At 46.8% G+C, this 17,289-nt stretch overlaps 1 protein-coding gene across 1 annotated transcript; it reads left to right on the top strand.

The window, feature by feature from the left end:
* The first annotated feature begins 1,169 nt into the window (after positions 1–1,169).
* LOC110069897 (solute carrier family 22 member 6-A) lies at positions 1,170–15,828 on the top strand. The gene is made up of 10 exons (XM_020777470.3): positions 1,170–2,167; positions 4,260–4,363; positions 5,183–5,337; positions 6,155–6,323; positions 8,148–8,271; positions 9,817–9,932; positions 10,492–10,706; positions 11,909–12,017; positions 13,190–13,393; positions 15,163–15,828. Exons 1-10 carry the CDS (start codon positions 1,754–1,756, stop codon positions 15,248–15,250), a joined length of 1,698 nt encoding a protein of 565 aa, XP_020633129.3. The 5' UTR covers positions 1,170–1,753; the 3' UTR covers positions 15,251–15,828.
* Positions 15,829–17,289: the final 1,461 nt, after the last annotated feature.

The raw sequence follows: 17,289 nt of genomic DNA, 5'->3' as shown, positions 1-17,289 counted from the left end.
TTGTGTGGCCCCTGAGAGGGTCACCATAAACACCCCTGGGACTCATGATCCACTTCCGGGTGGCGGGGTGGACACTTAGGGCCGTGGCAGGAGGGAAATAAGTCAATGGCATGGAGCAGGGGGTGCCAGTGAAGTGAATGGCAAAGTCTTCCACTGCCTCCCGGAGTTGGGTCAAATTCACGTTGGTCGCTTCGGTGACCCTGTCCAACCATCTCGTCCTTGGTCGTCCCCTTCTCCTCTTGCCCTCACACTTTCCCAACATCAGGGGCTTTTCCAGGGAATCTTCTCTTCTCATGGGATGGCCAAAGTACTGGAGCCTCAGCTTCAGGATCCGTCCTTCCACTGAACCTCCAATGCTAGGACGTGTCAAATGTCCCAATAGAGAGAACCGTTTCAGAACAGAACGAATTGCCTCAGAGTGGGGTGGAAACGTGGGGTGTTGGCAAGTCTACGGTCCCAAGTCTGAATCCCTATTAAAAACAAGTGTTTATCCCCAGAAAAAAAAAGGGAGAGGTGAGTCAGTTCCAAGTTGTGAGTCATTGGCGGAGAGAAAAAGAGGCCAAGTTGAGTCTAAGAGAAATCACCAACATGAATTAAGCCCGGCTTCATAGCGAGTCCCATGACTTGAGTCTCCCCCGATTTGTCGTCGCCGCTTGGAGGAGAATCACTGCCAGGTCACAGGAGGATTCAGCCCAGACGGGAATATTGTTATCGGAACCGGTACAGCAGGAAAACTCCAAAGCTACCTCATTTAGGCCTCCTTCAGTCTCGAGAAACGATGGCCACATGCTCTGCATGGAGGACTTGGAACAGCGTCTAGTGTGGCTGAGGAGGCCAATTCGAGAGTGACCGTCCTTTCCACACTGAAGACAAATAGAATCCGTCCCCTGTCCTGCTCCTTGATTTGGCTGGTTTTCGGGACAGCCTCTTTGCCAAAGCGACCACCCTCGTCAAAAATCCAACCCTCGTCTTCTCTCTCCCTCTGGCCCATTCCCGGAGACCTCAGCCCGGGATCAGAGACCGTCGGGCAATCCGAATCTCGACTCTCCTTTCGCCCTCACCCTGCGAAGGTCACCACTGGTGGCCTTCGGGACAGCCTGGACCCGTCCCAGTGGAAGTTAATTCCTAACACCGGTGTGTGAATAATACACCGGGTTGTAGGGCTAAGGGGACGAAAAGGAGGGCTGACCAGGAGCACCCTTTGTGTCGAGAGAGGCGCCCGGCATTCACATGCACCAAACCGGTGTAACACTTTAACCCAGTGATTGGCTGCAGTCGTTTTATATATATATTTCATTCCTTGTAGAGCTTTCAACCCCAGAAGGCTTGTAAGGGGAATGGGGCTCATAGCTTGGATGAAACCAAGCCCTTGACCCTTGACCCCTTTTGGGACCACCGTGCGGTCTCTCCGGAAAAGGGACGGCAGTAGAGAATCCTTCCCCACCCCACGGGATGTGGCCACACTAACCAGGCAAGGGGGACAAAATGAAACGAAGATAACTACTCCATCATATAAGACAAGAACTCAAATTCAAGATTTTTTTTCTTCTACTTCTTCTTCTTCAGAGATAAGGCCCAGCTCAGCCATTTCAGGAACCAAGGACCACTTTCTGATTTCTAGTTATTGTTTCAGGTGGTTGGTAGATCTTGGCCAGGAGGTCATCTTTCTCCAGCTCCGTCTTGGCCTCCCCCCCTCCCGCCAACCCTATTCTTCCAGTGCGTAGCCGGCACTACATTTCCCATCTTTAGCACCATGAGCTTTGCTGAGCTCCTTGAACATGTTGGCAGCATGGGACGCTTCCAGCTCCTTTACGTGGCCCTCCTGTCCCTCCCCATTTTCTTCATGTCGTCCCATATGGTGCTTCAGAATTTCACGGCGGCCACCCCGGACCACTATTGCGCGGTCTACCAAAAGACCGTCTCCGGGAACCGAACCTTGGAAGAAGAAGATCTGGTGAAGATCTCCATTCCCATGGACGAGAAGGAACGGCTGGACCAGTGCCATCGCTACGTCAACCCCCAGTGGTGGCTCTTGAACTCCAGCGTCGGCGTCAACGCCAGCGATCCGGAGATCCCTCTCGTGAATGGGACCCCCCCGGAAACGGAGCCGTGCCGAGACGGGTGGGTGTATGACAGGAGCGTCTTCCCCAACACCATCGCCATGGAGGTGAGACCTACCGCAGGGTTAGCTCAAGGAATGGTGGAGGGTGGGTGGATTGATCTGTCCTTTTTAGTTTCTCTTGCTTCTGTAGGGAAATTCTACCGTAACGTAGTGGCAAATGGGAACTTCCCTGCTGGATCAACTGCAAAACTTGGAAAAGCTGCTTTAAAAAAAAATTACCATTCTCTAAATCTTTACTGTGAGTGTGATCTTGGGCATTTTAGGATCTGTAGTCCCAAAAGGAACTTTTCTAAGTTTTGTCCATCCGATCGAGTTTCTGGGAAGCCCACAAAGAGGGGACCAGCCCAAGAGCTTTCATCGACTGTTGCTCCCTTCTAGAAACCGATCTTCAGTGATAGACTGCTCTTGAACATGGAGGTTCCATTTAGTTCAGATACATAACACTTCTCTCTCTCTCTCTCTCTCTCTCTCTCTCTCTCTCTCGATGGATCTGTCTTTATATAGCTAGGAGACACAGTAATGCTTAAAAACGACTTGATGAAGTTGTATAATTGAAAAACGAAGGATCAAGATGTACTGTAGTTAAAATTTACAGCCTACTAGGATGGTCAAAATGGCTGTTTTTGTGGCTTCCCCTGAAATGTTATTTTTCCAGCAATCCCCCCAAATCTGGAGAACCTTGGACTCCCCCAGAAGTGGCCAATTTGTCTTTTAAACATGAACCGAGACCTCCCTGTACCATCATGACACTTCTTAAATACTGATTCTGCCCCACCCAAAACTGGGTCTCCTACCAGAGTTCAGTTGGGGGTCCCTGCCCCACATTTTTGGTCATCTGTGCAGTCCCGGAGAGTTCCAAAGGTAGAAAATTAGACCCTGGAACTGCCCAAAGTTGCTTGCCTGTAGGGCCCACTGAAATGAATTCAGTTTAATTCGATTTGAGAAAGCAGTGAGTAATTTAATGTTCTTTGAATCAGTTAGTTTGTGCTGATCTCAAGGCAACCCTCTCTCTCTCTGAAAACTCTCTCTCTCGCTCGCTCTCTCTCACACACACACACACACACACACGCATGCGCGCGCACACACACACACAATAAAGTAAGATCCACAATCAAGCTCCAGAAAAGCTACTGATGCGGGGTGTGTGGATTTTATTTTATATTTTCCAGTTTTATTTTACCGAAGTCTCTGTTTTAAAAATGTCGGGAAAACACATAGTTAGCCAAGGAAAAAAAATCTGAAAGAAGGGGAAAAGTGCAGTCTCCTTGTGATGCCTTAAGAGCTTACAAAGATCCCCATCTGGGTCAGCCAAAGACTTCTCCTGTCTGAGGTCCTTCTGTAGGTTTTGGACTACAGCTCCTATCATCTCTGGTGAGATGGGTCATGCAGTCCAAAACATCCAGTGGCCACCATGTGGGGAAAGGTTAGTCCGATTTCCTGTTTCCTACAGGGGCTCACAGTAGATAGAGGGAATTAGGATTATGTCCCTCAGAATCCTACAGCCCGCGTGGTTCTGGCTTTGGAGAATTGTAGGATAATACAGATTGAAAGAAAGAAAGAAAGAAAGAAAGAAAGAAAGAAAGAAAGAAAGAAAGAAAGAAAGAAAGAAAGAAAGAAAGAAAGAAAGAAAGAAAGAAAGAAAGAAAGAAAGAAAGAAAGAAAGAAAGAAAGAAAGAAAGAAAGAAAGAAAGAGAAATAGGGAACGGGAGGAGGAAATGAGATGAGGAAATTGCCACTGTGTCCTTGTTTACAGATTATCAGCAGGGCTACGGGAAAGCAATGTTAACAAGCTGCAAATAAGGCTGTTCAGCTAATTTCCCCCCCTCCACCCATGTGGCCATGCCAAGATACAAAATTTTGAATGCATAGAATGCTAAAATACTTGAGAGGAGTCTAGAAAAACCAGCTGTGGAAATGTACGCTGTCATTCAAAAAATCAGGTGTCATCATCCTCATCCTCCCCTTAGAATAAAGAGCTGGAAGGGACCCGGTCAAGAAGGCACAGTGGGGAATTCACAACGAAACAACAACAGAGAACGAATAAGGTTAAGGCTTATCCTGTTTCGTCTGAATTGTTGTTTTGTTTCCCCTTTGCTTTTCTCTTCCTCCACCTTCTCCAAACCGGCCCTGCTCGCAGTGGGACCTGGTTTGCTCCTCGAGAAGCCTCAAGGAAATGGCCCAGTCTCTGTACATGGCTGGCGTACTGCTGGGAGGAATCGTCTTTGGCAGTCTCTCAGACAGGTAGGGTCTGCCTTTTCCGCAGCCGCGTCACATGGTTGGCTCGTGTCCAGCTTGCACAACAATTCCAAGATCCTTCTTGTGCGTTGCGTTACTGAAATAAGGCTGGGATCACACTGGCCCTTAGAATCTCCATTTAGCCATGCAGACTACAGAGGAATTTTTTCTTCTTCTCCGAAAGGGACCCAAAGCAGCTCAACCAGCTGGTTTAAACCAGCTACAGTGGTGCCTCGCTAGACAGTTATCCTGCATGACAGTTTTTTCGCTAGATATTGACTTTTTGCGATCGCTATAGCGATTCGCAAAACAGTGATTCCTATGGGGGAATTTCGCTGGACAAGGTTTGGTCCCTGCTTCGGAAACCATTTTCGCTAGACGATGATTTTGACAGCTCCCTCTGCGCTCGCAAAACAGATGTTTTCGGGACCTAAGCTTCGCAAGACAGCGATTTAAACAGCTGGTTGGCGGTTCGCAAAGCGGCTTTCCTATGGCCGATCTTCGCTAGACAATGACGATTCTTCCCCATTGAAATGCATTAAACAGGTTTCAATGCATTCCAATGGGGAAATGCTTTTCGCTAGATGATAATTTCGCTAAACAGCGATTTCAGTGGAACGGATGATCATCGTGTAGCAAGGCACCACTGTACCAGCATCCTTAGTCTATCCTTTATTTATTTAATTTATACCCCGCCCATCTAGACCGAAGTCTACTCTGGGCAGCTATCAATACAAAAATGGAATAAAAACCAATTTCTGCTCTGTCCTCCAAATCTTCTCCTTCTTTCCTAACGACATTTCTCTCTTCTGGTTATTGTTCCAGGTTTGGACGTCGTCCGCTTCTCATCTGGTCTTACCTGCAGCTGGCCACGTTAGGGACCGCCACGGCCTTCTCCCCCAACTTCACTCTCTACTGCGCCTTCCGCTTTCTGACGGGCATGGCCTACTCAGGAGTTGTGTTCAACTGTCTCTCCCTGTGTGAGTGTCAAGTATTCTGCAGCTTCCCCTCGGGGCAGGGGATGGGTGAGTGGGGGGGGACCTCTCCCAAGGCACTTGGACTACAACTCCCATGATCCTTCACCAATGGCTCTGCTTTGAGCTTTGGGTGGGAGGGAGGGAGGGAGGGATTGAGAGAGAGAGAGAGAGAGAAAGAAAGAAAGAAAGAAAGAAAGAAAGAAAGAAAGAAAGAAAGAAAGAAAGAAAGAAAGAAAGAAAGAAAGAAAGATTTCAGCAAAATGTCATGTAAAGGCAAATAACAGAAATACTTAACAAACGTGGTTTCTGGTGCAAACGTCTGGCAAAGCTTAACTTCAACTTATCCCAAAGTCAACATTGAGGAAAATTACGGTAGTAAACTAAAACTGGCAGATTTATCCATCCTTACTGCAACAGGGAGAGCTCCTTGAGGGCAAGGGGGATGAAAAAGTTCACAGGATATTAGGCAAGTTCAGGGAAGAGGGAGAAAGCTCCGGCCATAGCAATAGGTAAATGGATCCTCCATCTTCAAAGGAAGTCTACCTTTGAATCCCGGATGTTTGAGAACAGCCACAGGAAAATGCTGCCCCTATAATGGGCTTCTGTTTGGTACAGATGGAAGTAGGGGATCGGGAGAGGCATAGAAATGGCTAAGAATTTCATTGCACATAATTTTGGAGAAGAATTAATTATAATCAGATCTGTGTTAAACCAAAACCTCAGGAATTTTCATTCTTAATTTTTAAAAGTTTGGCTTTGAATCCCCAGACCCTCAACCAGGATCATATTAATCCACTCTGCCTCCTCCCCTCTCCATCAGCTGTGGAATGGACGCCCACCCGAACACGGGCCATCCTGGGAACGTGGACAGGATTCGCCTACACCCTCGGCCAGCTCCTCTTGGCCGGCTTAGCCTACCTCGTCCCTGAATGGCGTCAACTGCAGCTTGTGGTCTCTGCGCCTTATTTTCTCTTCTTTGCCTACTCCTGGTAAAACCCTTACACGATCGGACGGGTGGAGACGGTTAGGGGTCAACGGGCTCTAAAAAGGGAAAGAGACTCCTCACCAGAGAGGCGGGGCTCTCTTTGAATTCAGAGGCAGGCCGGAATGATTGGTTAGTGCTGGATGGATTGACAGTCAATCCAGCCTAGAAAGGTTCCTCCCATCCCAGAAAGGTTCCTCCCATCCAAACCTACTAAAGGCAGCATGCAAGTTGCAAAAACTCCAGCTCTATGAATTTCCAGCCATAGTTTGGAGGGAAAGTTCCATCCTATGGGGAGTGGAAGGCGGGACATCAGGAGGAGGGGCTGTACTGTATATATATGTGGAGTTTGTGTGGAGAAGTTAGGAGAAGCTGGGGAAGAGAGCTGAGAGAAGAAGCTTGAGTGGGAGTCTGTGTGTCAGACAGGGTACTACTGTGTGTCAGTCAGTACCAACCTGATAGGTTCAGGTGTCTGTATGGTTAGCCAGAACTGATAGGTTCAGGGTCTGTGCTTCAAGTTAAGTGTTCTGTGTGAACCAAACTGTGTGTATGTATGATTGAGACTAAGCCACGTTACTGTATCTTATTCATTTGATCATTTTATTTTTCCCTGTGTGTTATTTAATAAACCTTGTTCTTTTATTTGTTAAAAATCCATCCCTGGTCTGTGTGACTTCTTATAGGGAATGGTTGGTGGCAGCTTAGTGAAACTGTGGCATCCTCCAGTAGGTCTGGGGTTGTCACATTGATTGGGTTTGGAGGGAAAGTTCCATCCTATGGGGAGTGGAAGGCGGGACATCAGGAGGAGGGGCTGTACTGTATATATAGGTGAAGCCTGTGTAGAGGAGTTCAGACGCTGGGATGTGAAGAAGCAGCAGCTGGGAAGAAGAAGCTGGTGTGGGAGTCTGTGTGTCAGACAGGGTACTACTGTGTGTCAGAGTACCAACCTGATAGGGTCAGGTGTCTGTTGGTTAGCCAGAACTGATAGGTTCAGGGTCTGTGCTTCAAGTTAAGGGTTCTGTGTGAACCAAACTGTGTGCATGTATGAATGAGACTAAGCCACGTTACTATATCTTATTCACCTGATCATTTTATTTTCCTGTGTGTTGTTTTAAATAAACCTTATTCTTTTATTTATTGAAAATCCATCCCTGGTCTGTGTGACTTCTTATAGGGAATGGTTGGTGGCAGCTTAGTTAACGTGTGGCAGATCCCAGTAGGTCTGGGTTTGTCACATTGAAAGGTTCCTCCCATCCAAACCTACTAAAGGCAGCATGCAAGTTGCAAAAACTCCAGCTCTATGAATTTCCAGCCACAAATCCGAGGATGGCGCTGTGGCAATTAATTTGGTATTGAATGGCTATTATAGTGTCCTGTGGATATATGACCTCCATCATTTAATTTATCCTGGTTTAATCACTCAGCATCAGACAATTCCTTAAGGATCACATCGAGGAACATCCTTCTCAGAAAATGTTTTACTCTGCCTTTCTCCTTTAAAAGGATCCAACGTGGCTTATATCATTAAAAGATAATATTTAAAGCTAAGAACAGTATGTATACAAATACTGGAAAAGATGGAATAAATCCCGTACTAAAAAACAGTAAACACAAATAATACCAGAAACACATTCAAAGTAGGCAGGCGTAACTATCTAGGCAACTGCGGAAGCCCACCTTCCAGCAAGGGGGGGTCATTATCATCTCCTCCAGCCCCCCCATCACCACCACCGGCTGAAGAACTGGCCAAACACAGGCGTTTACGGAGACTTCGCCCAAGACTTGACTAGTTTCGTTTCCCTCAGACTTTATCCTCTTTTCCTCCCTTCAGGTGGTTTGCTGAATCGGCTCGCTGGCTGGTGATGGCTGGTAAGCCGGACCAAGCAGTGAAGGCACTCAAGCGGGTGGCCAGGATGAACGGGAAGCCTGAAGCTGGAGACAAGCTGACCATTGAGGTGACACTGAAAGAATCACAGATTTTATGTAATACAGTGGTGCCTCGCTTAACGACGTTAATTCGTTCCAGTGAAATCGCTGTAGAGCGAAAACGTCGTAATGCAAAAACAAAAACAAAAACATTGAAACACATTAAAACCCGCTTAATGCATTCCAATGGGGTAAAAACTCACCGTCCAGCAAAGATCCTCCATACGGTGGCCATTTTCAGTGCCTGTATAGCGAGGAATCCATCCCCAAGCACAGCAGGGAGCCATTTTGAGCACCCGGTGGCCATTTTGAAAACCCAACGATCAGCTGTTTTGATCATCGTAATGCGAAGGATCGGTCCCCAAAGCAGGGAACCAATCTTCGCAAAGCGAAAAAACATCGTTTTGCAATCGCAATTGCGATAACAAAAACATTGTCATGAAGTGGATTCGTCGTAATGTGGGGTAATCGTTAAGCGGGGCACGACTGTAGCTCTCATTCACCCAAGGGCCGTGTTGCCACCTGGAAGTGGAAACCAAAATGGGGCATTCAGGTCACCCGAGACTGGACGTGACCTTTCGACATCCGAGGCAGACCATCTCACAAGTGCTCCGCAGCAAGAATAAAAATAATACAACCCGATCAGAACAACCAACGAGCAATTGGTGGCTTTTCTGTGCCCACCCAAAGCCCTGAGACTTGGCTGGTTGCGTTTCTCTCCGACTTCACCATCTTTCCATCTCTCTTCTTGACCATCGCTCTGATCTGTTCTCGGTCATCCCAGAGTAAAAGGATCTGTAATCATGGTCTCGAGCTGCAGGAAGCCAGATTTTAGGCTGAATATCAGGAAAAAACTTCTTAACTGTTAGAGCAGTACGACAAGGGAACCCATCATCTTGGGAGACGGTGAGGGCTCCAGCACTGGAGACATTGAAGAGAAAATTAGACTCAGAGGGGACTCAGTGTCCTTATAGGCCCCTTCCAACGCAGTGATTCTATGATTCTGTCATGCTCTCTTCCAAGAAACTCATAGAATGCATCAAGTCATTTATCCTCAGAAGAGCCCTCTGAGGTAGGCAAGACTGTGGGACCATGATTGAGCCCAAGGTTTCACAACATCTGAGCCGGGATTGGAACCCAGGCCTCCATGATTTTGGGGGTCCACCTGATGGCATTTATCCATGCCATTCCAACCCGGCTTCTCAGAATAGCCACCAGCAGGCTATTTTATGCTGATGTACCCAAACTATAAACTTACGGAATTTAGCGCTGGGCACAAGAGCAGAAAATCCAGATGTTTGGGGAGCAGTCAGACGGCTTCAAGGGTGCACAACTGCATGCACCAGGAAAAGGTTGCTTTAACAGGAGAGATTGTCCTGAAAGTGACCCTTCTATTTTTGTGGCCATAATGCCCAAAGCAGGGAACCGGTGGCCTTCAATGGCTATTGGGCTTCAACATCCAACACAGTGTATGGTGAAGGATGATGGGCAGACCCTAGAACGAAAGGGGCAAGATAGTTATGGATCCTGTTTCCCCCTTAACACCTTTCCTGCATGTCCCCCTTCTTCCCTAGTTCTTAAGATCCGAGATGAAGAAAGAAATGGCCGCTCAGAAATCAAGCTACTCCTGCCTAGATTTGGTGAGGACGCCCATCATGCGCCGGATTTCCTGCTGCCTCTGCTTTGTGTGGTGAGTCCGGAGACGCTCGTGGGTGGCTGAGGGTCCACGTACCGTGGACTGGGCTTCAGTGGGTCCACTTTATAGCGATGTCTCAACTGCCTCAATAGTTTGAAATGCAGTAAAGACTCCAGTCTTCGTGACTATGAATGACCTGGGAAAGGGGCCAGGGGTGGAATCCTGTACACTTGTAGGTCTTCCTGTCTCAGGGATCTCCCTCCCCCCCATTGTGTCTCAGCACAACACTCATATTTTATCAAGAGCTTGAAAAGCAAAGGATTGTTGTGTAATTATCTGTGGTGCTGGAGGAGGCTCTTAAGAGTCCCCTGGACTGCGAGGAGAACAAACCTATCCGTTTTGAAGGAAATCAACCCTAAGTGCTCACTGGAAGGACAGATCCTGAAGCTTCGGAACAGTCTATTTCTTGATGTAGTTGAGAAGTCATTTCTAATGTTTCATGAGAACCTCCTTTTTTGTCATTAACCCCATCAGTTCCGGTCCCATCCTCTGGAGTAATAGAAAACTAATTTGCCCTAATTTGACCTATTGCGATGCTATCTTCCTTTCTTAGGTTCTCTACCAGCTTTGCCTATTACGGGCTGGTCATGGATCTGCAGAACTTTGGGGTCAGCATCTACTTCATGCAGGTGGTTTTCAGCCTGGTGGACTTCCCATCCAAGTTCCTCTCGGCCCTCTCCCTCAGCTACGTCGGGCGGAGATTTACCCAAGCGGTCACCCTCATGCTGGCTGGCTTAACCATCGTAGCCAACATTTTCATTCCTGAAGGTGAGAGGGTACCTCCTGGGCGGGCTAGAAACACAGACAGGGCAGGCCGTTAAGTCAACAGGTCATGTCAACGAGGAAGAGGATATGAATGGAATAAAGCTAATTACAGTCGGCCTTGGGAAGGAAGCAATGGGATCGTCTCGCAAGCCAGAGACCTCCCCTTCAAGAGTTGTCCTTCTTCAGGACCACGGACAGCTCAATCTGGAGCAGGATTGCTTAAACTCAGTTAGAGAGGACTCCGTCACAGGAAACTAAGATGTTGTCTGGAGCCCCCAGATTTTGGTGTTTCCAAACTCCGAGGAAACAAAGGATGCCCCATTGGCCCATGTCCTTTTGAAGGCAGAGGGGGCTTCTCTCCGGCACTTTTTCCACAAAAGACTTCACAGGTTCCTGTGTTTCTTCTTCACATGGGAATCATGAGCGGGCTGGTCTGGGCCAGTTTTCTTCAGAATCATGAGGACTAGAATGAGCAAAGATCACAGGTCAATGGTAGAGTAGGTCGTAGAGCCGATGTAAAAGAATAGGGCCTACAAAGATCAGGTTTCATCTTCTGGGGAAGCCGAGATCTCCAGCCAGAGGTACAGGCTATTCTGAATTGGACAGGGCAAAATTGATTCAGTGTAATGATCTGCTCAAATTTATTCAGTATAATTCAGGTCTGTTTCATCCCATGACCCAGAGGCCAAAATCCTTAGGTAGGAAATCACGCTATTGTAGGCCCCCTGTATCAATGGGGTTTTGGTAAGTCAACTTCTCTGTAAGTTCCACTGGGCCTAAAGGTAAAGGTAAAGGTTCCCCTTGACGTTTAGTCCAGTTGTGTCTGACTCTAGGGCGCGGTGCTCATTCCCGTAGAGCGTTTGTCTGAAGACCGTTTCCGTGGTCACGTGGCCAGCACGACTAGACACAAAACGCCGTGACCTTCCCACCGTGGTGTTACCTATTTATCTACTCGCATTTTTACATGCTTTCGAACTGTTAGGTTAGCAGGAAATGGGCCTAGCCTAGTGTAATTTACTACTCTAAGCAACAGGATTTTAACCAGAATGTGATGATTTATTCAGAGCCCCACAGAACACTTCTGCCCAATAAGGAGATGATTGAGATAATGGAGAACTCTTGGCTATCACTTGACCAGAACCTCCCTTGATGTTGCTGGGACAGAAATGCACCTCTCTAATTGTGGATATTTTCTCTCAACCTAGACATGCTAACCATGCGTACTGCCTTTGCTGTCTTCGGGAAGGGCTGTTTGGCTGCCTCATTCAACTGCGTCTATTTATATACAGGAGAACTCTTTCCAACAGTGCTCCGGTAAGAGGGGGAAAACGGGTCCACTAGATCTCTGAGGGAGGAAATACTGAGGGCCATCAGAAATCCAAATATCCTTCTTCTCTCACTGCTTTGACCTTCTTTCTTGCTCTCTCGGTCTCTGGGTGTGACTAGATGGGTGTTTGAACTGTGGTTTCATCCAGGTTGAGGACGGGGTCGGTTCACTCCGTTTTTCCAGGGATCACATGATCTACATGTCATCACGAACCAACTCATACCTGATCCTTGCCTGTTTTGGTTCACTTCCAGCACATGCCATGACTGGGATCGAACCAAAGCAGACAGATTAAGCCTCTTAACAATAGAGGGAAATTGAAATCTTCCTCCGTGGAGGGGGAGAGAAAGGAAGCAAAAGTTGCTATTTAAAGCCTCGTAGGGTAGACTGGTGCATTACGTCTTTCGGGGGGCGGGGGACTAAATTGAAAACTTCCTCCCGGAAGGAAGAAGAGGCAGCAGGAGACAAAGGGTGGCGGGGTGTGTTTATTTTCATTTTTTCACTTTTTCTTTATTTCCTTTTAAAAGGGATTTTCTTTTTAAAGGGAGCATTTCATTCTGTGTTTACTTGTGTCTTTTTCCCCATTGTTCCTATGAGTTTTAAATGTGATATTCTTTTAATGCTTTTTTAAATATTGTAATTTTTTTTTTAATTTGGCTTTTTAACTTTGTTCTTTCAATACCGTAAGCTGCCTCGGATCCCTCAGGAGAAAGAGGGCATAGACGTAAATCAATCAATCAATCAATCAATCAATCAATCAATCAATCAATCAATCAATCAATCAATCAATCAATCAATCAATCAATCAATCAATGGAGGTATGCTTGAAATGTGGCGTGGTTTCCTGACCCAAAACCACCCCATCCTGCATGGATGTTACCCAGTAGTGTGCACAATGCTATGTGACTTTAAACAACCCTGTTTATCCCAATCCAGCTTGTTCCAATGAGGGCATGCAGTTGCACCCTCTGTCTTTCTCTTACGTTTTTTCCTGCTTATGAAAGACCAACGGATGTAAGCTTAAATCCAATGGTTTAGGGTAGACCCTGTGGAATCAATGGGACTTAACGTTAGTCTGGAGTTAGCGTCCAGCAGTAAATTTAATGCACTTACTCAAGCTGAGCGCCCTAACGCATGTGCTTGGCTCCTGAATGCGCAGGCAAACCGGGATGGGCCTCAGCAACACCATGGCCCGATTGGGCGGCATGGTAGCGCCGGTGGTGAAGATGTCAGGCGAATACGTTCCTTTCCTGCCCCACGTGATCTACGGGGCTGCCCCCATCGTGTCTGGCTTAGCTGCTGCGTTCCTTCCCGAAACCTTGAACGTCCCTCTGCCGGATACAACAGCACAGGTGGAAAACAGGTGCGTACAGAATGGACACACACACACACACACACGCACACACACGCACACACACACACACACACACACACACACACACACACACACACACACACTTCCATTGTTGATGTTTATCAACAAAAAACCCACTACGGTTCATTAGCTCGGTGGGTTCAAGAAACAGTCGCAAACATGCCAAGTGGTTTTCTAAAATATATTAAGAGATTAGCATGTATACATGACTGAAACAGTGACGTCTGCGTTGGCTCGGGCATGTCGTGAGAATGGCTGATGGTCGGATTCCAAAAGATCTCCTGTATGGAGAATTAGTGCAGGGAAATCGCCCAAGAGGGAGACCACAGCTGCGATATAAGGAGATCTGCAAGCGGGATCTGAAGGCCTTAGGAATGGACCTCAACAGATGGGAGACCTTGACCTCTGAGCGTTCAGCCTGGAGGCAGGCGATGCATCGTGGCCTCTCCTAATTTGAAGAGACCCTTGTCCAGCAGGCCGAGGCAAAGAGGCAGACCCGGAAGTAGCAAAATCGGGGAGCTGGACAGGGGACAGATTGTGTTTGTCTTCCGTGTGGATGGGATGGTCACTCTTGAATTGGCCTTCTCAGCCACACTAGATGCTGTTCCAAGTCCTCCATACAGAGCACGTTGCCATAGTTTCTCGAGACAGAAAGATGCCTAAACTAATTCAGAGATTAGCAGCCATACCCAGAAGCAGGCAAAAAGCATTACAGAAAGGAAGGAGAGGGTGAGGAGAGCTGCTGAACATGTATTACAAATCCTTGTATCATACCCTATGATGACCGTCCCCAATTACCAGGTCAGAAAGGGTTCTCTCTAATCAGGGGATAGATTAACTACAGGGTGCAGATGTGAAATGGGACACTTAGCTATTGTCCCGGTGAGAAAAACAGGAAAGGGAGTGTAGGTCTTGTGATTAGGGTTTATCTAACAACTTTAGCGGTCAACTTATCTGCATGACTAAGCTGTTTCTTGTTGATTGCATCTCTCAGAGATTTCCATCTGCCTTAAATAATGGAAAAAGGAATATCAGCTCATGTCGATGTCTTGCAGTCTGCCCTGTTAGTAAACCCACCATGTGTTAGCAAACCCAGAAATTTGCTTGAGCTAAAACAAGGGCTGTCTATCACAAAAGGATTATTCTGAGCGACCACCTTCCGATTCAAAATTGAGAAATCAATCAGCGAGGATGCGGCCACGCAGTGAGAGAATGGCGAGTTTACTCGCTGCGTCATCGCACCGGGGGATTCCAGTTTTCCTTTGGCTTTTTAAACTACAGTGGTGCCTTGCTTAACGATGATAATCCATTCCAGGAAAATCGCAGTTAAATGAAAACATCGTAAAGCGGAAAAAAAACCATTGAAATGTATTTAAACCCGTTCAATGCATTCCAATGGGATAAAAACTCCCCATCCAGCGAAGATCCTCCATACAGCGGCCATTTTTGTTGTCTGTATAGCGAGGAATCCATCCCTAAATGCAGCAGGGAGCCATTTTAAGTGCCCAGCGGCCATTTTGAAACTGCCAATCAGCTGTTCGAAAAACATCCGTTTTGTGAAGAATCAGTTCCCGAAGCAGGGAACCGATCATCACAAAGCGAAATTTCACCATTCAGACCATCGTTCTGCGATCGCAATTGCTATCGCAAAAAGATCGTAGTTGAGCGGTTTCGTCATGATGCGGGGCAATCGTAAAGCGAGGCACCACTGTAACTGGCTTAAACCCGGTGTTTGACTGATGTGCGGTCTTATGCAGATCACGGCGCTGGAAGGACAAGGAGCAGCAGCAAATGGAGGACCTCCTCCGTCCCAGCAAGTCAGAAGCCCCCAAGACTACTGTTTAAAGAGAGAGGAGAGTCCACGAGGGGTGGTTTCCCCACGCCATGGAGGTTCCTGAACTGCAAGGCAGATGTTGTGTTTGGAATGGATTCTAACATGTGGCAAAGCCTGTGGGCATCCAGAAGAGGCCAATGATACCACCCGGATGATCTGAACACTGAGAAAACCAGGACAGACTTTTTGGGGGGGTTCTTCACATCCATACATTCCTTTGGCTTGCATTATTTAAGCTCCTGAATTGGCGGATGTCCGTTGAGCAATCAAGACCTGGTCTGGGAGCGCCCCTCAAAAAGGTGTTGGTTGCCGTCCGATTCTGAGTGCCATTGCATGTTTACTATTCCAGGACAGTCCCCAACAGAGGAACTCAATGTTGAAGATGAAGCATGCAAACAGAGAGCCTTTAAAAATTATTTAATATACATTTTTAAAAAAACAACAACTAAATAATATCACTTGCTGTGCTCCCTCTCACTGGGACCCATAGAAACAATCTATTCTTTTTGTTTATGGAGCCCTTCCAAAATACATGCTCTTTTAAAGGTACACAATCCTTCCCCTTGGTTAATACAAAGTTGATAACCTTCTTGCTCGTCTCTCCAACGTATCTCGGAATATATTTCATTCCTATAATTCAGTTTCACTGATGTTAAGTACCACCTCCAAACCAATTTAAATTTTTTTTCGTGCATTCTGACATTTTAAAATTCTTTTATTCCATACATTCTTCTCCTTCTCAGTACTTATTTCCTCTCCTAACTCAGTTTCCCTTCGCATCTTTAAAACCTCTCTCTGATCCTCTACCTTGATGAATATTTTATAAATTTTTACTTATCACCCCCTTCCTTCCTTTCTGATCTGCAGCACCATTTCTTCACATTTTGAAACAGAGATCCTTAGGATCCTGATATTCTGCATCACTCCATCGACACCGGGGCTGGGTGGCAGGACTTATTTTGGGGTAGTGAGAAAGCTTGAGAAAGCATCGCTGTCTGGCCCCCTTTCGCCCCACGTAAAATCCAGCAAATAAACCAAGGGAATTGCACGAGAAAGCCTCACCCGGAAGTACTTTGCACTTTTGTCTATTAATATATAGACAACCAACCAGGTGCTAGCAAGCAGGAGTAACTGAAGCATCATTACAATTCAGTATATATACAATTCAGGATGAACTCAGCACTGCTCAGATGCTAATCTGTTTACAAGTGGGGTCTCGACCTACGAACTTAATCCGTATTGGAAGGCAGTTCTCAGGTCGAAAAGTTCTTAAGTCAAATCTGCATTTCCCATAGGAATGCATTGAAAACCATTTAATCCGTATCTGCTCTTTTCGTCCATAGAAACTAATGGGAAGCTGCTATTCCGCCTTCTGCCACTAGAGGGGGATATTTTTTCTTTTTTCCTTTTAACCTAAGATGACTTAGCTTTAAAAAAAAGGAAAAAAGAGTTCGTAACTCGAATCTAAGTTCGTAAGTCGAGTCCATATATTCCTATGAGAGTGGTTCGTAAGTCGAAACGTTCGTATGTCGAGCCGTTCGTAAGTCGAGACCACACTGTACTAATCTCAGCATCTCTTTCCTCCGAATGTCATTTCATGAGCCAGTAAAGGCCAATCCCAAACTCTTCCCCCCCCCCACAGCATGCAAAAAGGCAGATCCCCACGGACTGCATGAAAAGACAGGCAGCTGAGGGCAGGGGTAGGGCAGGTGGGACTCTACAGCAGTGGTCCCCAACCTTGGGCCTCCAGATGTTCTTGGACTACACCTCCCAGAAGCCTTCACCACCACCTCTGCTGGCCAGGATTTCTGGGAGTTGAAGTCCAAGAACATCTGGAGGCCCCAAGGTTGGGGACCACTGCTCTAGAGGACCAGAGAAGAGGAGGAGGAAGGAGAAAATTGGCATATTAGTATCTGAAGGGCGGTCACATGCAAGATCATAGAAGCATAGAAAAGTGAAGTTGGAAGGGGGACCTACAAGGCCATCCAGTCCAACCCCTTGCTCAAGGCAGGAATATCATCAAAGTAGATCTGCCAGGTGATGATCTTAA

This window comes from Pogona vitticeps, chromosome 15, assembly GCF_051106095.1.
Source record: "Pogona vitticeps strain Pit_001003342236 chromosome 15, PviZW2.1, whole genome shotgun sequence".
Lineage (NCBI taxonomy): Eukaryota > Metazoa > Chordata > Lepidosauria > Squamata > Agamidae > Pogona > Pogona vitticeps.
The sequence above is the reverse complement of the archived record's forward strand: the minus strand, read 5'-3'. Positions and strand labels throughout refer to the sequence as shown.

Bases quoted from the DNA above. Each gene is read 5' to 3' on its own strand.
- LOC110069897 (XM_020777470.3), top strand. From the start codon at position 1,754: ATGAGCTTTGCTGAGCTCCTTGAACATGTTGGCAGCATGGGACGCTTC. The intron at 9,933-10,491 runs GTGAGTCCGGAG...TTCCTTTCTTAG, and splicing joins TGCTGCCTCTGCTTTGTGTG to GTTCTCTACCAGCTTTGCCT. The intron at 13,394-15,162 runs GTGCGTACAGAA...GGTCTTATGCAG, and splicing joins ACAGCACAGGTGGAAAACAG to ATCACGGCGCTGGAAGGACA.